The sequence below is a fragment of the Tetrao urogallus genome (assembly GCF_951394365.1).
Source record: "Tetrao urogallus genome assembly, chromosome: 1".
NCBI classification, from domain to species: domain Eukaryota; kingdom Metazoa; phylum Chordata; class Aves; order Galliformes; family Phasianidae; genus Tetrao; species Tetrao urogallus.
Window position 1 is genome coordinate 192,953,760 of NC_136813.1, and position 27,307 is coordinate 192,981,066.

At 55.4% G+C, this 27,307-nt stretch overlaps 1 protein-coding gene across 6 annotated transcripts; it reads left to right on the forward strand.

Moving 5' to 3' along the window:
* Positions 1–6,954: 6,954 nt before the first annotated feature.
* Positions 6,955–25,969, forward strand: TNPO3 (transportin 3; the record flags this gene model as incomplete). Of its 6 annotated transcripts, XM_079549753.1 has the most annotated exons (22): positions 6,955–7,080; positions 9,593–9,793; positions 10,433–10,506; positions 10,750–10,906; positions 12,065–12,208; positions 12,921–13,096; positions 14,833–14,971; positions 15,748–15,894; positions 16,118–16,225; positions 16,354–16,445; positions 16,996–17,135; positions 17,216–17,407; positions 19,965–20,056; positions 20,184–20,260; positions 20,829–20,889; positions 20,969–21,109; positions 21,762–21,878; positions 22,233–22,327; positions 22,965–23,121; positions 24,287–24,454; positions 25,097–25,209; positions 25,909–25,969. In XM_079549753.1, the coding sequence occupies 22 exons, from the start codon at positions 6,955–6,957 to the stop codon at positions 25,967–25,969; spliced, it is 2,778 nt and encodes a 925-aa protein (XP_079405879.1). The 6 variants fall into 6 exon arrangements, with proteins under 6 accessions (XP_079405879.1, XP_079405881.1, XP_079405884.1 ...); XM_079549755.1 differs by lacking the exon at positions 20,969–21,109; XM_079549758.1 differs by lacking the exon at positions 17,216–17,407.
* Positions 25,970–27,307: the final 1,338 nt, after the last annotated feature.

A 27,307-nucleotide genomic window follows, 5' to 3' on the forward strand; every position in this document is an offset into this window, starting at 1 on the left:
GGCCCGGCCTGTGGGGGGGGGGGGGGGGGTGGGAGGGGGGGAGAGTTGGGGTGGGACGGGGCGGGAAGGGAAGGGAGGAGAGAAGCGGGAGAGGGAGGGAGGAGGGGAGTTGGGGAGGAGGGAAAGTTTTGCGAAGGGAAAGTTGGGGTCGGGAGGAGGGAAGTTGGGTGTGGGAGGGGAAAAAAAAAGAAGTGGGTTTTGTGAGGGGAAAAGTTCTGTTGGTGTGGGGAAAGTGGGTTTTGTGAAGGGAAGGTTGGGTTTGGGAGGGAGAAAAGTTTGGTTCGTGAAGGAAAAGCGGGTTTTGCGAGGGAGAAAGTTGGTTTTGCGAGGGCAGAATTGGGCTTGGGGAGAGAAGCGGGTTTTGTGAGGGGAAAAAGATGATTTTGTGAGGGGGGGAAAGTGGGTTTGAGAGGGGGAAAAGTGGCTTTTGTGAGGGGAAAGTGGGGTTTGGGAGGAGAAGAGCTCAGTTTATGAAGGGAAAGTGGGTTTTGTGAGGGAGAAAGTTGGGTTTGTGAGAGGAAAATTGGGTTTGGGAAGGGAGAAAGTGGCTTCTGTGAGGGGAAAATCAGGTTTGGGAGAAGAAAAGTGGCTTTTGTGGGGGCGAAGCTGGGGTTTGCGAGGAGAAAAAGTTGTTTTTGTGAGAGGAAAGTTGGTTTTGTGAAGATAAATGGAGAGATTTGGGGAGGGAAAGTGGGGTTGTGAGGAGGAGAAGTGTGTTTTAGGAAGGGAAGAGCTGGGTTTATGAGGGAAAAGTCAGGTTTTGAGGAGGAAAAGTGGGTTTTGTTGGGGGAAAAAGTGTTTTCTTGAGAGGGAAAGGGAGTTTTGTGAGAGAAAACGGGTTTGTTGGGAGAAAAAGTTTTCTTGTGAGGGGAAAGTTGGGTTTGGGAGGAGAAAAGGTGAGTTTTAGGGAGGGCAAAGTCAGGTTTTGGAGAGGAAAAAGAGATTTGGGGAGGGAAAGATGGGGTTTAGTGAGGGAAAAGTTGGGTTTTGTGAGGGAAAAGTGAAGTTTGGGGAGGGAAACTTGGTTGTGTGAGGAGGAAAAGGGAGTTCTGTGAGGGGAAATAGTGGGGTTGTGAGGAAAAAGCAGGTTAGGAGTGGGTTTGGGAGGAGGAAAAGTGAGTCTGGCTGGAGACCTGTGAGCAGTGTTGTCCCCCAGGGGTCGGTGCTGGGTCCTTGTTCAGCATCTTCATCAGTGACCTTGATGAGGGGATGGCGGCCACCCTCAGCAAGTTTGCTGATGATACGAAGTTGGGAGGATTGGCTGAAGGCCGTGCTGCCATTCAGCGAGAGCTGGACAGGCTGAGAGCTGGCCAGACTGGATGAGGTTCAAGCCGGATCACCAGGTTTGATGTCACCAGGGGACACATCTCAAACCGGATGAGGTTCAACAAAAGCAAGTGTGGAGTCTTGCATCTGGGGAGGAATAATGGCATGCAGCGGTACAGGATGGGGGATGAGCTGCTGGAGGGGAGCTCTGCACAGAGGGACCTGGGTGTCCTGGTGGACGACAGGTTGCCATGAGCCAGCAGTGTGCCCTTGTGGCCAAGAGGGCCAATGGCATCCTGGGGTGCATTGCACAGAGCGTGGCCAGCAGGTCGAGGGAGGTGATCCTCCCCCTGCATAGAGGAAATGGACCTGAGGGTGTTGATTGATGCTCGGCTGAACGTGAGCTGACAGTGTGCCCAGGTGGCCAAGAAGGCCAATGGCATCCTGGCTTGCATCAGAAACAGCGTTGCAAGCAGGAGCAGAGAGGTGATTGTTCCCCTATAGTCAGCACCGGTGAGGCCACACCTCGAGTACTGTGTCCAGTTTTGGGCCCCTCACTGCAAGAAAGATACTGAGGCCCTGGAACGTGTTCAGAGGAGGGCAACAAAGCTGGTGAGGGGTCTGGAACACAGGGCTTATGAGGAGAGGCTGAAGGAGCTGGGAATGTTCAGCCTGGAGAAGAGGAGGCTCAGGGGAGACCTCATTGCTCTCTATAACTTCCTGAAGGGAGGCTGTAGTGAGCTGGGAGTCGGCCTCTTCTCTCGTGTCATTAGTGATAGGACCAGAGGGAATGGCTTCAAGCTACGGCAGGGGAGATTCAGGCTGGACATGAGGAAGTATTACTTTTCAGAAAGGGTGATCAGGCACTGGAATGGATGCCCAGGGAGGTGGTGGAGTCACCGAGCCTGGGGGTGTTCAAGGAAAGGCTGGATGTTGTGTTGAGGGACATGGTTTAGTGGGAGCTATTGGGAATAGGTGAACAGTTGGACTGGATGAGCTTTTAGGTCTTTTCCAACCTTGGTGATTCTATGATTCTATGATTCTATGATTCTACTCTGCCCTAGTGAGGCCTCATCTGGAGCACTGCGTCCAGTTCTGGGCTCCCCAGTACAAAACAGACAGGGATCTCTTGGGAAGAGTCCAGCGGAGGGCCACCAAGATGGGGAGGGGCCTGGAGCATCTCTGCTATGAGGAAAGGCTGAGTGAACTGGGTCTGTTCAGCCTGGAGAAAAGAAGGCTGAGAGGGGACCTGATCCAGGTCTACCAGTATCTAAGGTGTGGGGGGCAGAATGGCGAGGCTGGACTCTTTTCAGTGGTGAGTGGAGACAGGATGAGAGGAAACGGCCGGAAACTGCAGCATAGGAAGTTCCACACCAATGTGCGAAGGAACTTCTTTACAGTGAGGTGACGGAGCACTGGAACAGGCTGCCCAGGGAGGTGGTGGAGTCTCCTTCTCTGGAGATGTTCAAGACCTGCCTGGATGCCGAGCTGTGTGACCTGCTGTAGGGAACCTGCTTTGGCAGGGGGTTGGACTCCATGAGCTCTGCAGCTCCCTTCCAACCCCTACAGTTCTGTGATGCTGTGATTCCGTGAGATTTAAGGGTGGACAACTGAGTTTTTGGGAAGGAAGAGTTCATTTCTGAGGGAAAAAAAGTGAGGAAAATTAGTTTTGGGGGAAGGAAAGTTGGTTTTGAGGGGGGAAAAATGTGGTTTTAGGGAGGGGGAATCGTTTTTTGAAGGAAAAAAAAAAGGTTGGTTTTAGGAGGAAAATAATTGGTTTGGGGGAGGAACACGTTTATTTTGGGGAAAAAAAAACATTTTAATAGGGAAAAGGTTTTTTTGGAGGAGAAAAGTTGTTTTTTGAGGGGAAAAAAAGTCAGGTTTTAGGGGGGAAGTTGCCTTTTTGGGGAGGAAATGTTCATTTTTGGGAGGGAGGGTTGGTTTTTGAGGGTGCAAGTTGCTTTTTGGGGAAGGAAAGTTGGTTTTCTGGGGAAAGGGAGAAGTTCTGGCAAGGAAAGCTGTTTCTTCGGGGAGGAAAGTTGAATTTTGAGGCGAAAAAAGCGGAGTTTGGGGGAAGAAGAGCTGCTTTTTGAGGGGAAAAAACACCAGTTTTTGAATGGAAGCTGCTTTTTGAGGGAGGAAGTTGCTTTTGGGGCACTGAGAGGAGAACATCACTGGTGTGGATGGCGCTTGTTCCCAAGTGTCTCTCGTTGTCCCCAAGTGTACCCAGTGTACCGTGTTGTCCCAAGCGCCCCCAGCCTCCCCACTACCTCCAGTTGTCCCACATTGTCCCCAGCATCCTCGAGTGTCTCCAGGTGTCCCCGTCTGAAGCAGAATCACCACCATTCGCTCTCCGGTGTCACCACCGCCACGTCGCTGTCACCATATGACCACCAGGGGACACTCAGGTGTTTCCCAACCCATGGAGCTGCCACCAAGTGTGCCACCGAAGTGCCACCAGCCCTCCCACAGCACCAAGGGACAGGAGTGGCATCCCATAGGGCCACCCATGGCCTCCACGTGTCCCCCGTCATCACACCCACGGGGCCACAGAGGAGGACGGGCTGTGGGCAGGGACGGGAACGGGGACACCAGTGGGAATGGAACAGGGACGGTGGCAGTGATAGTGGAGAGGGGGCGGAGCCTGTAATGGGGGGGCGTGGCCTAAAGGGGGCGTGGTTCAAAGGGGGGGGGCGTGGCCTGGGCGCATTCGCTGTTGGGTGGGGGTGTGACAGGGGGCGTGGCTCAGGCTGGGGGCGTGTTGTCCGCGGGGCTGCGGTGATGAATGCAGGCGGTGGCAGCAGCGGAGCTTTATTGTATTGTATTGGTGGGGATACGCGCGGGGATCCCGCGGGGCTCAGTCTTCTGGGCTCTTCGGGGCTCCCATGGGCACCGCCGCACTGTTCCTGTTCCCTTCTATTGCTGCAGGGTCCTGGGCTGTAACCACAGGGAGATGGGGTCTGTGCCACGCAGCACCTCCGTTCCCATCCCCATCTCCCCAACCACATCCCATCCCAGTCCAAACCCCACCTCCACTGCACCCCGTTCCCATGTCCTCACCTGTTCTCCCGCAGCATCGCTTCCAACACCGACACACCACGACTACCACGATGGCCACGGCCACAAAGGCGGCAGTGAAGGCACACACCAACACCACCGTATCCGGAGCTGACGTTTCGGAGTCTCCTACAACGTGACCCCAAAATGAGGGGGGGGGACCCTGTGACCACATCCCACAGCCCTGGGAAACCCCAAAGATGCCAAAGCCCCATAGGAGCCCCATAGCTTCCTAATGAGGACATGGGGTGGGGGATGGGGACACCACAACGATGTGACATGGCAGGGAGTGGGGATACCCCAGTAATGGGACAGGGAGCAGGGGATGGGGACACCCCAATGATGGGACATGGGCAGGGGATGGGGACACCCCAATGATGGGACATGGGGACACTCCATGGGCAATGACGGGGACACTCCAAGGATGGGACATGGTGAGCAGGAGGACCCCCATTAAACCCCAATGGATAATGAATGGCACTGGGGACCTCATGATATGGGGACACTCACGTGGCACCGCTGTCGTCACCCCAGAGCCCATGGGGAACACAGGGGAGTTGGTGGTCATGGTGAGGTGTTGGGGTCAATGTCCAGAGTGCTGTGATGGGGACCGGTGCTGTCTTGTTTCTTGTCTGGGGGGCATGGGGATGTCACTGTCCCCAGCCCTGCCCCGACCCTCTCCCTCAGTGTCCCTGAGTTCCCATAACAGCCACCATTGGTGTCCCCAGGGTGGTCTGCGTGCATGGGAGGGGAGGGGGAATGGGAATGGGAAGATGGGGGCAGCTGTAGGGCGAGAATTCAGGGCAACTACAGGGCAGCCTGAGGGACAGCTATAGAGCTGGCTGTAGGGCAGCTATAGGGCATGTATGGGGTGGCTGTAGGGTGGACTGAGACATGGCTATAAGGCAAAACAGGGCAGCTACAGACAGCTGTAGGATAACTATAGGACACGTGTGGTGTGGCTATCTAGGGAATGAGTAGGGCAGCTATAGGGAGTAGGGCAGCTATAGGGCTGGGGTTCAGAGCAGGTGGAGTGTGGGGCAGCTACAGAACATGCTGTAGGGCAGCTATAGGGCAAAGGCTCAGGGCAGCCATAGGTTGGAATGGAGAGTATCTATAGGGTGAGCAGTGATGCAGCTATAGGGCAGGGATCCAGGCTGCTTATGGGGCATACTGTGGAGTCGCTATGGGGCAGGCTATGGGGCAAGATGCGTCCAGTGCATCGCTGGGGGCAGCCCAACCAGAAGCAGCCCCCCTCCCCAGACCCCCCACGCCCCTTTGCCGGGCAGCACGAGGTTCCGCCTCCCTTTGTCCCTATCCCACCCCCTCCCCAAATCCGGGGGTCCCCGCTCCCCTCACCGTAACGTCGCGGCGCCGCTCGGAGCAGCGGAACGGCTCCGGCACCGCCCGTTTGGCGCCGGTCCCGGTGATGCCACCGCTGCACCGGGCGGAGCCGTGGAGCGAAGCGGCGCTGCCAGGACCTGCCAAGGGCTGCCCCGCCCAGATGTGCTCCTCCCCGGCCAGATGTGACTCACCCAACTGTGCCCGGCCGCTTCGGGGGGGGACGGGTGGGAGGGGAACACACGCCGAATCCCCCTGCTCGGGTTGGGGGGCTTTGGGATCCCTTGCAGCCCAACCCTTCTGTGACACATCATCTAAAAGGACCCTTTCAACACGACGCTCCTTTGTTCTTTAAGGACGTTTCCAACCATCCGATGCTTCTGTCATCTTTAAAGACCTTTCCAACGCGACCATCCCGTAGTTCTGCGATCTTTAAGGACCCTTCCAACCCAACGCGTTTCCCATTAGGAAATGGGATCCCGTTGGGATAACGGGACTCAGTTGGGGATAATGAGATCTTAATAGGATCCAATTGGGATAACGGGATCCCAGCGGAGTTAATGGAGTCCCATTGGCATAATGAGATCCAACTGGGACAGTGGGATCGCAATGGGGATAATGGGATCTTACTGCAGTCCATGGGATCGCGGAGTGGTTATAGGATCCCACTGGGTATAACAGAATCACATTGGAAACAATGGGATCCCACTGGGATAATGGCATCCAACGAGGGATAATTGGGTCACACTGGGGTTAATGGGACCCAAATGGGATAATAGGATCCCAGCGTGGTTACGGCATCCCGCTGGCATAATGGGATCCCAGTGGCTTTAATGGGATCACAATGAGACAATGAAATCCCACGGCTTAACCGAGCCGCCAGCTCTACTCCCTACTTCCGGTCCCCTCCACTTCCGGTCTCCGCTCCCGCCGCTCTTCGCCCCGCCCCCCTCCCCCCAATGAGAATCCCCTTTGAGAGTCCCAGTAACCGGGAAACCCCGTTAAGGCGCGGGGCGGAACTTTTGTGCTCAGCATTTCTGTGGGGACCGCTCATCGCATTGCACCTCTGAGGCGGAACGTTGTTTCCGGGGGAAAGGGGGGCGCTATTCGCGTCGCACTACCGAACCGGAAGTAGGCGCGGAACGCATTTCCGAGCGGGGCGGAACTTCCCGTTTCGGAGTTTCCGGGGGACCGCATTCCGCGTCGCACCGCCGCGCTCCGGTACCGGCGCGGAGGCCCCGAAGATGGCGGCGGGCGGCGGAGGGCGGCGCTGAGCGCGGCGGCGCGGCCATGGAGGGCGGCGGGGCCCAGCCCAGCCTGCAGCTGGTGTACCAGGCCGTGCAGGCCCTCTACCACGACCCCGACCCCAGCGGCAAGGAGCGGGCCAGCTGCTGGCTGGGCGAGCTGCAGCGCTCGGTGCGGGCCGCGGCGGGGCGGGGGCGGGGGGAGCACGTGGTGGGGGGTGGGGAGTTGGAGCTGGGGAGGCGGCGGTTCTCGAAGGCGAGAGGGGTGGGGTGGTATGGGGAGTGGCTCCGAGGTGGTTCCGGTGCTCCCCCAGGAATGTCCCGGTACCCGCCTAGGAGAGACTCAGTGCTCCCAGGAGTGTTCCGGACCCCCCCCTAAGAGGTCCCCCGTGCCCCCCAGGAGATCCTCTGTGCTTCTAGCATGGCCCTGATTCTCCTCGGGGCATTCCGGTGTCCCCCAGGACTTCCTTCGTTCCCCCTAAGAGGGTTCCTGGTGCTCCTGATACAGTTCTGGTGCCCCCCCAGGGGGTCCCGATGCCCTCCAGGAGGTCCCCGGAGTTCTTGGTGTGGCTCTGATGCCCCGAGGAGTGTCCTGGTGCCCTCCAAGAGTTTCCCAGTATCCACTAAGAGATCCCCAGTGCTCCTGGTACAGGCTTGGTGGTGCCTCGTGCTTCCGTGCTGTCCTCCAGGAATGTCGTGGTGACTTAGGAGGTCCCCTGAGTTCCTGATACGATCTTAGCACCCCCCAGGAGAACACTGGTGCTCCTGGAATGGCCCTGATACCGCCCAACAGGTCCTTGATTCCCTTCTGTACACTCCCAGTATCCCCCAGGACACTTCCTCTGCTCCAAGTATGGTCCTGGAGCCCCCTTGGAGTGTCCTGGTGCTCCTAGAATGGCCCCGATTCCCCCTGAAGATCTACAGTGCCCTCCATGACATACCTAATGCTTCTGGTATGGATTTGGTGTTCCCCAGAGCTTTCTTTAGGAGTGTCCCAGTGACTGCAGGGGTCCACAGTGCCCCCAGGCGCTCCTGGAGCGGCCGTGGTATCTCCTCAGGGTCAGGTGGTTGAAGCCAGGCTGAACTGGTGCCAACATCTTGGCACCAGGATCCCGTTAGGGACCATCTGACATTAATTCTTCTCTGATGCTCCAGATTGGCAGCAATGGAGCTCTGCAGAGCACGTAGGGCTGTGGGCTTTGGGGAGAAGATAAGAACCCAAATGCCTTCAGTATTCTCCTGCCTCATGGATGTCCCATGGACGTAAATAAGCTCCAAGTGAGCGTTTTGTGGCCCCTGCTGTGCGTAGAGCAGCGAGCACGGTTGGTTTTTAGTAATGGTTTGGTGCAGTGTGGTTGTGCTTCGAGGTGGATTTTTGGCTTAGTAACTGGTGGGAACCAGGCAGGTCTCATGTTGATGGCTCATTCTGATGCGGTGTTCCTTGGTTCTATTCCTAACATTAATGAAATGAGAATAGTGTGGAAGTGGAGAGTTAGAAGGGTGCCTCTGAATTAACCTTAAAGAACGCCACATCTGTCAATCAAAGCATGCTGGAAATAACATCTGGGTACTTCCCCAGACAGCAGCTGCATCAGAGCAACCGACCCCGTGTTCGGCACCGTGACAGCGATCATCCCCACAGAGAAACCCTGCGGGTGGATGTGCCACCACAGATGGAGCACTGGGCTGAGCTCCTGCCCGAAACAGGGATGCAAAATCACGGGATCGTTAGGGTTCTTCCTAAGGTGCACTTTCAGCTCAGCTGTTGGGATTCGTCTCTGAAAGTTGGTTGTGCCCTGAGAGCAGCAGTCCCCTTTGTTAGGGTGGTGGTCTTTTGTTAGGGTCTTGGTCCTCGTTCGAATGATGGTGTTTGGCAGCGGTCTTTGTTCGGGTGGTGATCTTTGTTAGGGCCTTGCTCTTTGTTGGGGCGCCCGTCTTCGTTGTTGGGGTGCTTCTCATCCCCTTCTACACCCATCTTCAGCGCTGGAGTTGGCGTTCCGGGTTATGCTCCTCTTGCTGTTCAGGTTTTGCAGCTCATTTTTGAAGCCCATGGTGGGATCAGGAAGTGAAAGAAATCCTCACACGGGCTCTGGGATGACGTGGATCAGTGATGGAGCTGAGTCTGGGGAAGGGGAGGAGTGAGCCTTGATTTTCAATATGCAGTTAGGGGGTTTAGGTTTAGCGTTAGGATTTTAGGTTCAGCATTAGGGTTAGCATTTTAGGATTAGAGTTAGTGTGTTAGGGTTGGCATTGAGAGGGTTTGGAACAAAATGGGCCGAAGGTCCCTTCCACCCCAAACCACTGAGGGGCTGCAGGGCCCACGTAGCCTGACCCACTCCCCAATTCCTTGATGGATCCACCGCTTTCCAGCCTCACTTCCCATCAGCCAAACCCTTTGGGACTGTGTCTGGTGCATGCAGCAATGGGAAATGTGATCCGGGGGAGCTGTTGGGGCTGAGGGAGAGAAAGGTGGATTTCAGAGGAACAAAGTGTTATTTTTTTAAGTGATTCCACTGAAATGAAAACTGGCATTCCAGTTGGGTGCCACCACCGGCCTCAGCCCCGTGGTCCAGCATTCAGTAGCCCAATCTTTGGTGATGAGGAGCTCACTGTAGTGCTAACAGTGTTGGTGCAGGGGATGAGGAAGTGTGCTTGCATCTTTAGGAATCTCCCTTCACCCACAGGTGCACGCCTGGGAGATCTCAGACCAGCTCCTGCAGATCAGGCAGGATGTGGAGTCGTGCTACTTTGCAGCACAGACGATGAAGATGAAGATCCAGACCTCATTCTACGAGCTCCCCACCGACTCGCACGCGTCCCTGCGTGATTCTTTGCTGTCCCACATCCAGAACTTGAAGGATCTCTCGCCGGTCATCGTCACCCAGGTAGGGGGTGGCTCTGGGACTGCTTCCATTGGGGGTTAGGGCTTCCCCTGGAGCGGGTGCTGCTGATTTTTTTTTTCCACCAAAGCTCTTTTCAAAGGTCTCCTTGGCTGCTTTTCCTCCATCGTAGAGCAAGGAGGGCGGAGAACACTGGTGCCATGCTGCCAAGCACAGGATGCTATTCCCTGTCTCCATTTGATAACTGTATTTAAACTGATCGATGCTTTGTCCCCGTTGATTTGATTTCTGCATCCCCTGTGGACACTGTTGTGTTCTGGGAAACCCTTCCCATCCCATTATCCCAAATCTCAGCGGTGCTGTGCGGTCCGGCCAAGGCTTTAAATAACCCAGCACCAAGCACGGGGCACGGAGCCTGCATCAGCCACACAGCAGGGCAGTTGGGATGCCAAACCTGAGCTCATTTTTCCCCCAGTACTATTGGAACACAGACAGCAAGCTGGAGGAAGGGAGCCTGCAGAGCTCCTCCTGCCAGCTGGCTAGGAATGCCCTTCCAGAACTGGGGTGGAGGTGCTTGGTGAGATGGGATGGCTGGGGAGCAGAGGGGACATTGCTGTCCCCACAATGAGGGACGTTTGAGGGTTTTGCACCTCCACTCCAAGCTGTGTTTTCTCTGCTTCCCAGCTCGCTTTAGCAATAGCAGACCTCGCCCTGCAGATGGCTTCTTGGAAGGGCTGCGTGCAGACGCTGGTCGAAAAGTAAGTGATGGTTTGTGTTGGTTGCTGGGCAGATCCATGCCATCCTAAAAGACACGTGGCAGAAAATGGGGCAGCAGTGGGGGGGTGTTTCCGTGGCTCAGTCAGTAATGAGGTGCTTCTGAGATCGCCTCCGAATAGAGGTGGAATTCCCATCCGTCTCTCCGTGCGTGACGGCGTTTAGGATTTCCACGTCTGCTTTTCTGCCCCCTGCCCACGTGCTCTCCGTGCTCCGCTTGCTTCCAGGTACAGCAATGATGTCACCTCACTGCCCTTCCTGCTGGAAATCCTCACGGTGCTGCCCGAGGAGGTGCACAGCCGCTCGCTGCGCATCGGGGCCAACCGCCGCACCGAGATCATCGAGGACTTGGCCTACTACTCCAGTACTGTTGTCTCACTGCTGGTAAGGGCATGTGCAGCAGCACTGTGTCTATTGGATCTCCTCCTGATGCAGTTTCCCTTCCACCTCAAACAGTTCTGAGATCAAAGGTCCCCCTTTCACCCCAAACCCTGCTGGGATTGGAGGTCCCTTCCACCCCAGACAGTTCTGGGATTGGAGATCCTTTCCACACCAAACCATTCCGGGATGGAAAGTCCCCTTCACCCCAAACCATTGTGGGGTTGGAGATCCCTTCCACACCAAACCAGTCTGGGATGGAAGGTCCCCTTCACCCCAAGCCATTGTGGGGTTGGAGGTCCCTTCCACACCAAACCAGTCTGGGATGGAAGGTCCCCTTCACCCCAAACCATTGTGGGGTTGGAGGTCCCTTCCATACCAAACCAGTCTGGGATGGAAGGTCCCCTTCACCCCAAACCATTGTGGGGTTGGAGGTCCCTTCCACACCAAACCAGTCTGGGATGGAAGGTCCCCTTCACCCCAAGCCATTGTGGAGTTGGAGATCCCTTCCACACCAAACCAGTCTGGGATGGAAGGTCCCCTTCACCCCAAACCATTGTGGGGTTGGAGGTCCCTTCCACACCAAACCAGTCTGGGATGGAAGGTCCCCTTCACCCCAAGCCATTGTGGGGTTGGAGGTCCCTTCCACACCAAACCAGTCTGGGATGGAAGGTCCCCTTCACCCCAAACCATTGTGGGGTTGGAGGTCCCTTCCACACCAAACCAGTCTGGGATGGAAGGTCCTGTTACCCCTTCAAACCATTGCAGGATTGGAGGTTCCAATTTGTCTTCTGGCTTTCAGTGTTTGAGTAGAGATAAATGTCCTTAATCTCATGGCTGTGGGTCCAGCGATGGGCTGGACAGAAGTGCAAAATCTGCCTTTGGAACTTATGAACCCAGTGAGGATCTCTGGAAGCCCAGCCTGGACTTTTGGGTGCTGTAGGATCTTAGAGTCATCAAACCATAGAATACCCCAAGTTGGAAGGGACCCGTGAGCATCGTTGAGTCCAACTCCTGGCTCTGCACAGCACCACTCAAAACCCAAACCCTGCATCCCTTGGGGGATGTGGAGGTCACCCTGCAGAGTCTCCAGGATGGATGTCTTTCCCAACCTCATTTTTCCAAATCACGTGTGTGCTGTAAATCGTTTTCCTTTTGCTGTAGATGACGTGTGTGGAGAAAGCAGGCAACGATGAGAAGATGCTCATCAAAATCTTCCGGTGCCTGGGGAGTTGGTTCAACCTGGGGGTCCTGGACAGCACCTTCATGGCCAACAGCAAGTTGCTGTCGCTCCTTTTTGAGGTGCTGGTGAGTATCCCTGCCGCTGTGGTGCTCTTAAATCCATCTGGTGCTGCTTCTCTGCCTACAGCTCCATCCCTTGTGTTGGGTGGGAATGCTCTGGACTCCCAGTTTTTGGGGTTAGCTTGGCTGAGGGCTGCCGTTTCCAACCTGACTGGGGGTCACCACCATGGCCAAGTTTGCACTTTGGTCATCGGTTTGCCATCGTCGTGAATTGAAGTTTCGAGGTTGTTGTTGGTTTTAGGAGTTGTCTGTATTCTTGGGAAGGAGAAAAATGTTTTTTTTTCTGTCTGTATTCTTCTTTGAACAAATTGCATTTGCTTAGCACTGAAATCAGTGCTTGAAAATCCTCCAGGTCTTCAGCAGAAAATTTAATTCCCTTGCTGACGCTTTTACTGCTTAATTCCAAAGCAGTTTCTGTGCCTTTATGCACGTGGCAGAGCACCAGCAGCAAAGGGATTCTGACGTTTTCTGGAGCTGCAGCCCCATGCTGTATCACTTCCTCCCCTCGTTAACAGGAAGCTCATTTGCATTCTGTTCCACGGTGCAAATTAAACAAATGCCAAATGCAAACGAGCGCTCCTTTCAGCAGGAGAAGGAGCAGACAGCACACGTGCTGCAGAAATGCATATCCTGCAGTGTTCTGGGCTGCCCTGTGGGCCAAATCTGTCTGATTCCCCCAAAACTGTCCTCACTTTTTTCCTCTTCCTCCTTCTTGCAGCAACAAGACAAGACTTCCTCCAACCTGCACGAGGCCGCCTCAGACTGCGTCTGCTCGGCGCTTTACGCCATTGAGAATGTGGAGACCAACTTGCCCCTGGCCCTGCAGCTCTTCCAGGGGGTCCTTACCCTCGAGAGTGCCTACCACATGGCCGTGGCACGAGAGGACCTGGACAAGTGAGTGACGGTGGCTGGAGCAGCAGGAGTTGGCAGCTGTGCTCTCTGATGCTGTTATTTTTGAGGATTTGCTGCATCTGGGTTTTTTTTTCCCTCCTTTCTCAGCTTTGTGTTCTGTCCATGGTTCTGTGATTCCAAAAAATCCTCCTCCCTCTGTTCTGAGTTCCAAGCAGCTGAGTTGCCCCATGTCTTAAGATGTTTCTCCAAAGCAAAAGGCACCTGTAGCTGTTAGGGATCTCAAAACCACTGGGTATCCCAACATAACAAGGGAATCCCAAACCCGCTGGGAATCCCAACGCAACAAGAAGATCCTGAAACCGTTGAAGATCTCAAACCCATTGGGGATCCCAGCACAACAAGATGATCCCAAAACTGTTGGAGATTTCAAACCCACTGAGGATCCCAAAACAGGATCTGGAAACCGCTGGAGATCCCAACACAAGAAGATCCCAAACTCGTGGGGGATCCAAATTCAGCAAGAAGCACTCGAAGCTGTTGGGGGTCCCAAACCCGTTGGGATCCCAGCACAACAGGAAGATCCCAAACCCATGGGGAGTCTCAGTGCAACAAGAAGCACCTGAAGCTGCTGGGGATCCCAAGGCCACGGGGGATCCCAACACAGCAAGAAGATCCCAAGCCCGTTGAGGATCATTGCAAGAAGCCCCTGAGCCCCTCAGGGGATCCCAATCCAAGAAGATCCCAAACCCGTTGGGGATCCCAACACAACAAGACAATCCCAAAACTGTTGGAGATTTCAAACCCACTGAGGATCCCAAAACAGGAGCTGGAAACCGCTGGAGATCCCAACACAAAAAGATCCCAAACTCGTGGGGGATCCAAATTCAGCAAGAAACACTCGAAGCTGTTGGGGGTCCCAAACCCGTTGGGATCCCAGCACAACAGGAAGATCCCAAACCCATGGGGAGTCTCAGTGCAACGAGAAGCACCTGAAGCTGCTGGGGATCCCAAGGCCACGGGGGATCCCAACACAGCAAGAAGATCCCAAGCCCGTTGAGGATCATTGCAAGAAGCCCCCGAGCCCCTCAGGGGATCCCAATCTAAGAAGATCCCAAACCCACTGGATATTCCAACTCAACAAGAAGATCCCATCCCTTTTTTTTTTTTCCTAATGCTTTTTGTCACCTTTCTTTTCTTCCCATGGTTCTATGGTTTCCAAACATCTCCCCACGTTTTGAGCTTGAAGGCTTGAAGCAGCTCAGCAGGAACAGGGACAGAGCCAGGTCACAAACCCAAAATCTCCTTCATAGACTGGTTTGGGGCAGAAGGGGCCTTCAATCTCAGAAGGGTTTGAGGTGGAAAAAATCTTCCATTCCAGAAAGTCAGGAATTATGCATTTACCTTTCTTGTTTTTGGGGGTTATTGCTCCTTCCAGAAGCATATTGGGTTGGTTTATAGATTAGTTGTGTGTTTCTCCTTGGGTTCGTCACTCCTTTCTTGGGCTGATTTGTTGAGGGTAGTTGTGTTTGTTTGGGATGATTGTTCCTTCCTGGAGCACTCTGGGTTAATTTGTCTTTGGGCTTTATGGGGGTTTGGGGTTAATTTGGGACCGTTGCTCCTTCCTGGAGCACTTTGGGTTGGTTGTGTCGATGGGACACTCAAACTGTTGGTGGCATCCCGTGGTTTGAAATGGGTTCTGGGACACATTGCCCTCACTGCCCACTCCATGCTCCTTATGGACAATCCCCCCTGACCCACACCTTGCTTTCTCTCCCCAGGGTACTCAATTACTGCCGCGTGTTCACCGAGCTCTGCGAGACCTTCCTGGACAAGATTGTCTGCACACCAGGCCAGGGGCTGGGCGACCTGCGGACGCTGGAGCTGCTGCTGATCTGTGCAGGGCACCCGCAGTACGAGGTGTGCACGGGGTCGGCTCCTCCTTGTCCCTCATCTTCTCCATTGGTTGTCCTTGTGAAGAGAGCTCCATCCTCCTCATGGCCAGCCTTTAAATCCTGGGGGTGCTGCGATGAGGTCTCTCTGAGCCTCGTCTTCTCCAGGATGATGAGACCCAACTTCTTCTGTCCTCTCTTAGAGAGCAGATTCATCCTGGCCTTCCTTTTGGGGCAGGTCATTCAGCTTATCCCATCCTTCTTACAGGGCAGGTCACTTCTTCTATCTCATCCTGTCCTTCTTGTAGTGTAGGTCACTCCCCACCCCATCCCACCCCATCCCACCCCACCCCACCCCACCCCACCCCACCCCACCCCACCCCACCCCACCCCACCCCACCCCACCCCACCCCACCCCACCCCATCCCATCCCATCCCACCCCATCCCATCCCATCCCATCCCATCCCATCCCATCCCATCCTTCTTGTAGGGCAGGTTACTCTTTCCATCTTAACTTTCTTCTAAGGCAGATCACTCCTCCATCCCATCTCATCCTATCCCATCTCATCCCATCCTTCTTGTAGGGGACAAATTTTAGATGACCTCTGGGTTTAAAACCCTTTTTTAATTGACAAGGAGGTTGATGAAGCTGCAGGAGCCGCTCAGTGTTTTGCCGTGGGTGGAAGAAGCAGCGGTGCCGATGGAAATCCACAATCCCATAAACCCTCAGAGACCCTGTATGGGAAGCCCTGCAGGCAGTGTTGATAACAAACCCTGAATTTCTCTCCTCCCTTCCCATCCAGGTAGTCGAAATCTCCTTTAACTTCTGGTACCGCCTGGGGGAGCACCTGTACAAGACGGAGGATGCCGTCATCCATAGCATCTTCAAAGCCTACATCCAACGCCTGCTGCACGCCCTGGCCCGGCACTGCCAGCTCGACTCAGACCACGTAAGGCCACATTTTTTTGTGGCATTTTCTGTCTTCCTCTTGCTGTGTTTCCTCTGGTCCCCGTCCCACTTCCCTGCAGTATTTCCCACATTGAGACACGCTCCGCTGTGTCCTCTCAGAGGTGTTTCTGCTGGGACGTGCCTTGTTGGAGGCTGGGGGCTCCTCCTCCCTTCCCACCCTTCTCCCTCCTCCCATTTTGTTCTCCTCATCCCCTGTATCCCAGGAGGGCGTCCCAGAGGAGACAGATGACTTCGGCGAGTTCCGGATGCGCGTCTCAGACCTGGTCAAGGACCTCATCTTCCTGGTGGGCTCGGTGGAGTGCTTCGCACAGGTGGGTCTGCATTACCTCCCTGTGCCCTTAAACATACAGACACAGATACAGGGTCCCAAAACAGTGGGCTCAGTGAGATTGGTGGTTTTGGGGATTATTTTATTGGTTTGTTCTCTCCCTTCTTGCAGCTCTATGCAACACTGAAAGATGGCAATCCACCCTGGGAGGTGACGGAGGCTGTCCTCTTCATCATGGCCTCCATCGCCAAGAGCGTTGACCAGTGAGTGGTGCTGGAGGTCTTTGTAGAGTTTGTGGGTGCTATTTCCAAACTGGGGATCCTTTGTGATCTTGTTTTTGAAACTGGAAACGTTCTGTGATTCCATTTCCAAACTGGGGAGTGCTTTGTAATTCCGTTTCTGAACTGAAGAGCATTCTGTGACTCCCAGATACGTTTGGATTTCATTTCTGACTCAAGGTGCTGTGTGATTCCATTCTTGGGATATTCTGTGATTCTGTCCCCAGTCCAGGATATATTATTGTGCTGTTCCCAAACTGGAGATGTTCTGTGACTCCATTCCCAACCCAAGATGCTCTGATTCCCTTTGCAAAATTGGGATTCCCTTCCCAAACTGGGACGTTCTGTGACTTCATTTCCAACCTAGGCTGCTGTGTGATTCTGTTCCCACTTGGGATGCTCCACGTTTTGATGCCAACACTGGCTGCCATGTGCAGGGGGATCTTTGTGGAGTCAGGGTGTCAGAACCCTGCTAATCCCTCTGCCTGGTCCTAAACCTTCTGCCTCATCCTAATCCACCCACCTCATCCTGCAGGGAGAACAACCCGACGCTGGTGGAGGTTCTGGAGGGAGTGGTGCGTCTCCCTGAGACAGTGCACACGGCCGTGCGCTACACCAGCATCGAGCTGGTGGGCGAGATGAGCGAAGTGGTGGACAGGAACCCACAGTTCCTGGGTCAGTCCCTCCCAGCGACCCTCTTCCTTGCTCCCTGCCCCACTCCCTGCCCTCACCCTGTGGGTTTTCCCCTTTCGCAGACCCTGTGCTGGGCTACCTGATGAAGGGGCTGTGTGACCGGCGGTTGGCTTCGGCCGCAGCCAAGGCCATCCACAACATCTGCTCGGTGTGCCGCGACCACATGGCGCAGCACTTCACCGGGCTGCTGGAGATCGCCCGCTCCCTCGACTCCTTCACGTTGTCCCCGGAGGCTGCAGTTGGGCTCCTCAAGGGTGAGTGAGGCAGGAGGGGGCCTTGACTGGGCCAAGTCAGGCTCTGTGTCCAGTTGGTCAATAGAGCCATGTCGGATGGTGGTCAATGGGGCAACATCCAGTTGGTCAATAGGGCTGTGTTGGATGGTGGTCAATGGGGCTGTGTCCAGTTGGTCAATAGGGCCGTGTTGGATGGTGGTCAATGGGGCTGTGTCCAGTTGGTCAATAGGGCCGTGTTGGATGGTGGTTAATGGGGCAACATCCAGTTGGTCAACAGGGCTGTGTTGGATGGTGGTCAATGGGGCAACATCCAGTTGGTCAAGGGGCCATGTTGCATGTTGGTCAATGGGGCTGTGTCTTGTTGGTCAGTGGGGCCATGTTGGATGGTGGTCAATGAGGCTGTGTCCAGTTGGTCAATAGGGCCGTGTTGGATGGTGGTCAATAGGGCAATATCCAGTTGGTCAATGGGGCCGTGTTGGATGATGGTCAATGGGGCAACATCCAGTTGGTCAACAGGGCTGTGTTGGATGGTGGTCAATGGGGCTGTGTCCAGTTGGTCAGTTGGGCCGTGTTGGATGGTGGTCAATGGGGCTGTGTCCAGTTGGTCAATGGGACCATGTTGGATGGTGGTCAATGGGACAACATCCAGTTGGTCAATAGGGCCGTGTTGGATGGTGGTCAATGGGGCAACATCCAGTTGGTCAATGGGGCCTCATTCAATAATGGTCAGTGGGGCCACATCCAGTTGTTCAAGGGGCCATGTTGCATGGTGGTCAATGGGGCCTCATTCAGTAATGGTCAATGGGGCAGTGTCCAGTTGGTCAATAGGGCTGTGTTGGATGGTGGTCAATGGGGCAGCATCCGGTTGGTCAGTGGGGCCTCATTTAGCAATGGTCAGTGGGGCCACATCCAGTTGGTCAACGGGGAAATGTTGCATGGTGATCAATGAAGCTGTGTCTTGTTGGTCAATGGGGCCATGTTGGATGGTGGTTAATGGGGCAACATCCAGTTGGTCAACAGGGCTTCATTCAGCAATGGTCAGTGAGGCCACATCTGGTTGTTCAAGGGGCCACGTTGCATGGTGATCAATGGGGCTGTGTCTAGTTGGTCAACGGGGCCACACTGGGTAATGGTCAGTGGGGCCACATCCAGTTGGTCAGTGGGGAAATGTTGCATGGTGGTCAGTGAGACTATGTGCAGTTGGTCAGCAGGACCATGTTGGATGGTGGTCAGCAGGGACACATCCAGTTTGTCACAGAATCACAGAATTACAGAATGGCCAGGGTTGGAAGGGACCTCAAGGATCAATGAATCTCCAACCCCCCTGCCACATGTAGGGCCACCAACCTCCACGTTGAATGCTAAACCAGGCTGCCCATGACCCCATCCAACCTGGCCTTGAACACCTCCAAAGATGGGGCATCCACAGTCTCTCTGGGCAGCCTGTTCCAGTTATCAACGAGGCCACGTTGGGTGATGGCCAATGGAGCTGTGCCTTGTTGGTCAATGGGGCCATGTTGGGTGGTGGTCAGCGGGGCTGTGTCCTGATGGTCAGCAGGGCTGTGTTGGGTGGTGGTCAACAGATCTGCATCCAGTTGGTCAGCAGGGCCGTGTTGGGTGGTGGTCAGTGGGTCTGTGTCCAGCTGAGCAGTGAGGCTGTGTTGGGTGGTGGCCAACAGGACTGTGTTGGCTGGTGGCTGATGGGGCTGCATCCAGTTGGTTGCATCTTTCTTCTCCCAAGCTGTGAGGGACAGGACATGAGAGAATGGCCTCAGGTTGTGCCAGAGGAAGGGTAGGTTGAGGGTAAGGAAAAATTCCCACTCCAGGAGGGTTGTGAAGCACTGGGATGGCAACCCAGGGCAGGAGCTGAGTCCCCAGCCCTGGAGGGAACTGAAGGGACTCGTGGACGTGGTGCGTGGGGACATGGCCCAGCAGTTGGCTGGGCAGTGCCAGGAGAGTGGTGGGATATGATGCCTTTCAAGGTCTCTTCCAACCTGCATGATCCCATGGTATTGTGGGCTGTAGGAGGCGTCCCTGTCCATGGCAGGGTTTGGGACTGTACAGTCTGTAGAGTCCCACCTTGAACATCTGTGGGACTGAAGGTCCCTTCCACCCCAGACAGTTTTGGGATTGAAGGTCTCTTCCACCCCAAACTGTTGTAGATTTGAAGGTCCATTCCACCCCAAGCAGTTCTGGGACGGAAGGTCTGTTCCCTTCTTGTTGTGTTGGGATCCCCTGTGGGCTCTGGTGCTTCTCACTCTGTTGGGATCTGCAGCGGGTTTGGGATCTTCCTGCTGTATTGATGTACCTGATGGCATCAGGTGCTTCTCACTGCATTGGGGTCCCTGATACCTTTGGGTCCATCTTGCTTTGTAGGAACAATCTTAGTAACAGGGCAGCCATGGGGCTTGTGCAGAGGGAGCTGCATGGAAGGGGTGTGTGGCTAAAGAGGCAAAACAGTGTTTTTCCACTCTTGTAGCAATACAGACAGCGTCAGCTTTGCTGCCCCCCACCCCAAAACACGGTCCCCTTCCTCACGAGGCTGTTTTAGGGTCGGACCCATGCCTTTGTCTTGCAGGGACGGCGTTGGTCCTCGCCAGGCTGCCCCTGGAGAAGATCGCTGAGTGCCTGAGCGAGCTGTGCGCCGTGCAAGTGCTCGCCCTGAAGAAGGTACGGCCACAGGGCACCAGTCCCCAGATGGCAGTGACGTTCTGTCACCATCCCCCTGTGTGCTGCTGCCACTGGGGCAATGCCACTGATCCCCTTCCCCCCCTCCCCCCGTGTCCCTTTTCTGCAGCTGCTCTCACAGGAGCCGAGCAACGGGCTCTCCTCCGACCCCACTGTGCCCCTGGACCGCCTTGCTGTCATCTTCAGGTCTGAGGTGTTCTTATCCATGTTGTGCCACCATCCTACTCCTGCCGTGTCCCAATGGTGTCCCCATCATATCCTGGTCACGTCCCCATTCCATCCTGGTTGTGTTTCCATCATATCCCAGTCATGTCGTGGACGTGTCCCAGTCATGTCTTGGTCCTATCCCCATCCGATACTGATTGTGTCCCCGTCCTGTCTCATTCATGACCCAATCTTGTCCCCATTCTGTCCTGGCTGTGTCCCTGTCTTATCCCTATTCCATCCTGATCATGTCCCTCCACTCTCCTATCCTGTCCTCATGCTGTGTCCTGTCCTGTCCCTTTCTCATCCCCATCCTGTTCCAGCAAAGTCCCTGTACTGTCCCAGTTGTGTCTGCATACTGTCTCTATGCAGTCCTGGTTGTGTCCCCATTCCATCCCAGTCACATCCCCATGTTGTCCCTATCCTGTCCTCATCCTGTCACCATTCTGTCCCTGTCTTGTCCCCGTCCTGTCCTGGTTGTGCTGTTGTGTCCTCATTCTGTCTCATTTGTGTCCTGTCGGAGGCACTTACCCCACTCTGCTCCCTGCAGGCACACCAACCCCATTGTGGAGAACGGGCAGATCCACCCGTGCCAAAAAGTCATCCAGGAGGTGAGCGCGGGACGGGACCTGGCATCACCCCCTGCGGTGATGTGGGGTGCTGGGGGTCACCTCGACTTTCTGCCCCCAGATCTGGCCCGTGCTTTCTGAAACCCTGAACAAGCACAGCGCCGATAACCGCATCGTGGAGCGCTGCTGCCGCTGCCTGCGCTTCGCCGTGCGCTGCGTGGGGAAGGGCTCTGCTGCACTGCTGCAGCCCCTGGTCACACAGGTTTGTGGGGGGAGCAGGGGGTGTACGGAACTGCAGCTGGGGCTGGGGAGGGAGGGGTTGAAACCAATGGGATTGGGATTGCGGAGGGATGAGTGGGAACTGGGATTGGGATTGGGGAGGGAGGAGGGAAGCCAACGAGATTGGGATTGGGAAGGGAGGGGTAGGGAACTTGGGATCGGGACTGGGGAGGGAGGGGAGAAACCAAGTGGGATTGGGGAGGGTTGCGAAGGAACGGGATTGGGATTGGGAAGGGATAGGGGAAGCCAGATGGGATTGGGGAGGGTTGAGTGGAAATGGGTTGGGATGAGGGAAAACAGTGGGACTGGGGGGGAATAGGGGGAACTGGGATTTAGGATTGGGGAGGGATGGGAGGGAAACTTAATGGGATTGGGATGGGATGGATGGAACTGCATCTGGGATTAGGGAGGGATGTGGGAATCTGAAACTGGGATTGGGAAGGGGTGCAGGGAACCTTCTGTGGTTGGAATGGGATGTGTGGAGTTTCAGCTGGAGTGGGAAAGGAATAAAACTGCACAGGTGGAACGGGAAAGGGGTGTGGGAAAGGGATGTATGGAGCTTCAGCTGGGATTGGGAAAGGCTGGGGGAGACCAGCTGGGATTGGGAAGGAGCTGCAGTGGTGTGTGCCCTACAGATGGTGAGCGTGTACCGGGCGCACCAGCACTCGTGCTTCCTGTACCTGGGCAGCATCCTGGTGGATGAGTATGGGATGGAGGAGGGCTGTCGGCAGGGGCTGCTCGACATGCTGCAGGTGGGGCTCATCCCAGCCCCTTCCTGCAATTCCTGAAACCCAATCCCTGCCCCAATCCTGTAATGCCAGAACCCCAATCCTTGCCCTAGTCCTACAATTCCAGCTCCAATCCTGCAGTTCCAGAACCCCAACCCATCCCCAGTCCTACCATCCCTGCCCCAATCCTTCAATTCCAAAACCCCATCCCAGCCCCAATCCTACAATCCCAACCCCAAACCTATGAACCCATGTCTGGGGGAGATGGGAGAGCAGCTTTGGGCTGAGGTTACCAAGTGATACAATTGACCCATACTCCTAATTACCAAGGATGCCCAATTAATTGCCAAGGAGTCTTAATGACTGGTGTCCCCCCAGGCTCTCTGCATCCCCACCTTCCAGCTCCTTGAGCAGCCCAGTGGCCTCCAGAACCATCCCGACACCGTGGATGACCTTTTCCGCCTCGCAGCCAGGTACCTTTGTCCCCATATCTCTGCATCCCCATACACACATGTCCCCATGTCTCTGAATCCACACATCCCTGTGTTTCCATATCTCCGTGTTCCTGCATCCCTGTGTAATCTACATTTCTGCATCTGCGTGTCTCCAAGTCCTTCGTATCCCTCTGTCCCTGCATTTTCTTGTTCCCAAGTCCTCTGTGTCCCTGTGTCTAACTCTTCCTGCATGCCCATGTCCCCAGATCCTCTCTGTCCCTGTGTCCCTGCATCCCCATGTCCCCCATTTCCCGCATCCCCATGTCCCCATGTCCTCCTTGTCCCCCTGTCCCCATGTGACATCCCCATAACACGCTGTCATCACATCCCCCTGTCCCCATGTCACATTATATCTCCCTATCCCTCTCCCCAGAACCCATTGTCCCCTGTTCCTATGTACCCATATCCCCCCATCTTCACCCCCTGCCCCCGAATCATATCCCCCCATCCCCTTGTACCCATATCCCCCTGTCCCACTCTCCCCACATCATATCCCTCTGTCCCCACGCTCCCTCCGTCCCCACACTCCATCCCCTTGTCATATCCCCACACTCTCCTCTCCCCATACTCCCCACCCCCCATCCCCCCGCCCCCTTGGCACTGTCCCTGTCCCCAGGTTCATCCAGCGCAGCCCGGTGACGCTGCTGCGCAGCCAGGTGATGATCCCCATCCTGCAATGGGCCATCGCCGCCACCACGCTGGACCACCGCGATGCCAACTGCAGTGTCATGAAGTTCCTGCGTGACCTCGTGCACACCGGGGTGGCCAACGACGTGAGTGGGGTGGGAGAGGGGGAAAGGGGACAGGGTGACAAGATCTGGGGTCGGAGAGGGGGGTTGGGGCTGAAGGAGGAGATAGGGGAGGATGTGGCGTTGGGTGAGGATGGGGGGTTGGGTTGGGAGAGGATGTAGGGTTGAGAGGGGATGTAGGGTTGAGAGGGGATGTGGGGTTGGGTTGGGAGAGGATGTAGGGTTGGAAGACAGTGTGGGGTTGGGTGAGGATATGGAGTTGAGTTGGAAGGGAAGGTAGGGTTGGATTGTGAGAAAATGTGGGATTGGAAGAGGATGTAGGGTTGGGTTGAGAGAGGATGTAGGGTTGAGAGGGGCTGCTGGGTTGGGAGAGGACATAAGGTTGAGAGGGCATGTGAAGTTGAATTGGAAGAGAAGATAGGGTTGGATTAGAAGAGGAGGGGGGTTGGGTTGGGAGAGGACGTGGGGATTGGGTTGGGAGAGAAGATAGGGTTGGATTGGAAGAGGATGTGGGATTGGAAGAGGATGTGGGATGGAGTCGTGGGATTGGGAAAAGACGTGGGGTTGAAAAAGGATGTGGGATAGGGAGAGGATATTGGGTTGAGAGAGGATATAGAGTTAGGTTTGGTGGGGTTGTAGGGTTGGGTTTGGGACTGGGTTGGGTGTAGTATTGGGGTCAGAGAAGAGGTTGGGGTTGGAGGTGATGCAGGTTGGGGTTCGAATGTTGGGGTTAAGGTTGGAGATTTGGGGTCGGTGTGATGTGGGGATAATGGTGGGTTGGGGTCAGAGATGGTGTGGAGTCGGAGATTTAGGGCTAGAAATGTAGGGTTGGGGGTGGAGGTTTGGGGTCACAGTTTTAGGGTTAGAGTTAGGGTTAGAGTTGTGGGGCTGGGCTTATTGTTTCAGGCTCAGGGATTGGGTTTTAGGGTTAGGGTGAAGATAAAGGTCTTGGGGTCAGGGTTTTAGGTTTATGGTTAGGATTAGGGTTAAGCTTAGGGTCTTAGGCTGAGGGTGTTAGGGTTTTAGGGTTAAGGTTAGGATTGTGGTTTTAGAGTTAGGGTTTTAAGGTTACGGTTTTGGGTTTAGGGTTAAGATCAGAGCTTTAGGCTCAGGATTTTAGGGCCAGGTTTAGGATCGTAGAGTTCGAGAGAGCGCTTTAGGGTGAAGCTGAACCCCAACCCCCCCACAGCACGAGGAGGACTTTGAGCTGCGCACGGAGCTGATCGCGCAGGTGCTGCGGCAGTTGGGGCAGCAGCTCGTCTCGCAGCTCCTGCACACCTGCTGCTTCTGCCTGCCACCCTACACACTGCCCGACGTGGCCGAGGTGCTCTGGGAGATCATGCAGAGCGACCGCGCGGTGAGCGCCCGTCACCGTGTCCCCTCTGTCCCCTGTGTCCCCACAGCCCCCTAAGCCCTCCATCCCCTCTGTCCCCACAGCCCCGTGTCCCCTCTCTCTTCACAACCCCGTGTCCCTGTCCTCGTATCCCCAGCATCCCCACTTCTCCACGCTGCTTTATCCCATTGTGACCCACATCTCTGCATCCTCATGTCCCCCATTGCCCTGCAGCTTAGTGTCCCCGCATCCCCCCATCTCCACATCCGTGTCATCACGTCCCTATGTCTCTATATCCTCCATGTCCCTGAATCAGTGTCCCCACATCTTTGTGTCCTCTCCAGATCTCCTATGTTCCCTATATCCCTGTGTTCCCAAGTCCTCAATGGACCTGTGTCCCCACATCCCTCCATCTCCACGTCCCTGTGTCACCACGTCCCTATGTCTCTATATCCTCCATGTCCTTAACGTCCCCAACATCCCTCACATCTCTGTGTCCCTGCTTCCTTGTTGTCCCCATGTTCCTGTGTCCCTATGTCCCTGGGGCCCCATATCCCTACATCACTGTGTCATCCATGTCCCTGCGATGTCCCCATGTCCCCCCATCACAAAGAATGACCCAGGGGGAGTGCAGTAGCCACCCCTCACCCTCTCCCCTCCCCGCAGACCTTCTGTCGGTGGCTGGAAAACTCCCTGAAGGCGCTGCCAAAGGAGACGACAGGGGGGGCCATCCAGGTGACGCACAAGCAGCTGACGGATTTCCACAAGCAGGTGACGAGGTGAGAGCCCAAAGGCCCCAGTTAGTGCTGGAAGCCCCAGCCTCAATTAGTTACCAGAGTCTGGACTCCAATATCTGATGGGGCCCCAGACCTCAATTTGGGATCAGAGCCTGGATCCCAATGTCTGATGGAATTGCAGATCTCAGTTTGGGATCAGAGCCCACACCCCGATATCTCATGGGACCCCAGACCCTGGTGTGTCCCTGCCTGTGGTCCCCCAATAGGAGTTTCGGTCCCAGCCTGTACGTAGATATATGCCCAACCCAGGCTCCTTCTGATTCCCAAATGGGGTTTTTGCTCTCTGGCACCATGTGGGCATCTCTGTGCCAAAGCCATCCCCGTGTTCCCAGGTGCTCTGTGTGTCCCCAGTGAGTCCACACATTCCCAGTGGGTCCATCTGTCTGTCTGAGTGGTTCCATCTGTCCCCAGTGTATTTGTATGTCCCCAATAGATTTGTCTCCTCCTCCTCCTCAGAGGGACCGTGTGTCCCTAACAGCTCTGTCCATCTGTCCCCAGTGAGGACAGATCAGTGTGTCCTTGAGGGGTCCATCCATCCCTAACTGAATTGTTCATCCCCATGGGGTCTGTCTGTCCCCAGCGGGTCCATCTGTCCCAAACCATTCGGTACATCTCTCCAACCCCTCTGTCTCCATCCCTCTGTGCATCTCTCCCACTCCCCTAACGCTCCTCCCTTTGCAGCGCGGAGGAATGTAAGCAGGTCTGCTGGGCTCTGCGGGACTTCACCCGCCTATTCCGATAGCCTGCGCCCTGCACCCAGCACGGCGCCTGCCTCCCAGGTAAGACACAGGGGACTGGGGGCCAACATGGGGGCAGCAGACCCCCAGGGGCATTGCTGGGGCTGGGGGCATACATTGGGATGGGGGCATCGGGGGCATTTGATTGCACTGGGGACAAAGCCTTAGGTTGAGGACATTGTTGTAGGTTCAGCTGGGGACGTTGGGTTGGAGGCATTGCGCTGGGCTGGGGGTGTTATGCTGTGCTGGGGACATGATGCTGTGTTGGGGACGTTGATCTGGGTTCTGCTGGGAGCATCATGTTGGGCTGGAGCTGTCAAATTGGGTTGGGAGCATGGAGTTGTGCTGGGGACATGGCACTGGATTGAGGTCATTGTTCTAGGTTCAGCTGGGGGCATCGCGTCGGGTTGGGGTCATGGTGCTTTGTTGGGAACGCCGTGTTGAGTTGGATTGGTGACATGGTGCTAGGTTGGGCTGGGGACATTGCGCTGGGTTGGACTGGGGAGGTGGTGCTGGGTTGGGGACATTGTGCTTTATTGGGGACATTGTTCTGGGTTTGATCAGGGACATCGCATTGGGTTGGGATGTGGCACTGTAGGGTTGAGGGCGTCATGTTGGGTTGGGGATGTTGGATTGGGGATGTTGTGTTAGGTTGGAGATATTGAGTTGGGGGCATCGTGTTGGACTGGGGACATGGTATCGGATTGGGGGCGTAGCTCTGGGTTGGGGACATTCTTCTGGAATCACCTGGGAACATTTTGTTGGTTTGGAGACATCGTGTTGGGTTGGGGAGAACGCATTGAGTTGGGTCACTGCGCTGCACTGGGGACATGGTGTGGGGTTGGGGGGACATTGTGTTTGACTGGGGACATTGTTGCGGGTTCAGTTGGGGACAGCCACTGTTGGGCTGGGGACATTGGGTTGGGATGAGTTGGGGAGACGTGGTGTTGGGTTGGAGACATTGTTCTGGGTTCAGCTGGGGACATCGTGTTGGGTTGGGGGCATAGTGTTGGGTTGAGGACATTGGGTTGGGGGCACTGTTAGATTGGAGGCATTGTCTTGGATTGGGTTGGGGACATCGCGTTGGGTTGGGAACGTTGGGTTGGGGACACTTGTGCTTTATGGAGGACATTGTTCTGAGTTGGGGTCATAGTGTTGGGTTGGGGACGTTGGGTTGGATAGGGTTGGGGACGTGGTGGTGTTTTGGGGATGTGGGTGTTGGGTTGGGGACACTTGTGCTTTATGGAGGATGTTCTGAGTTGGGGTCATGGTGTTGGGTTGGGGACATGGGGTTGGATTGGATTGGGGACGTGGCGTTGGGCTGGGGACATGGTGTTGGGTTG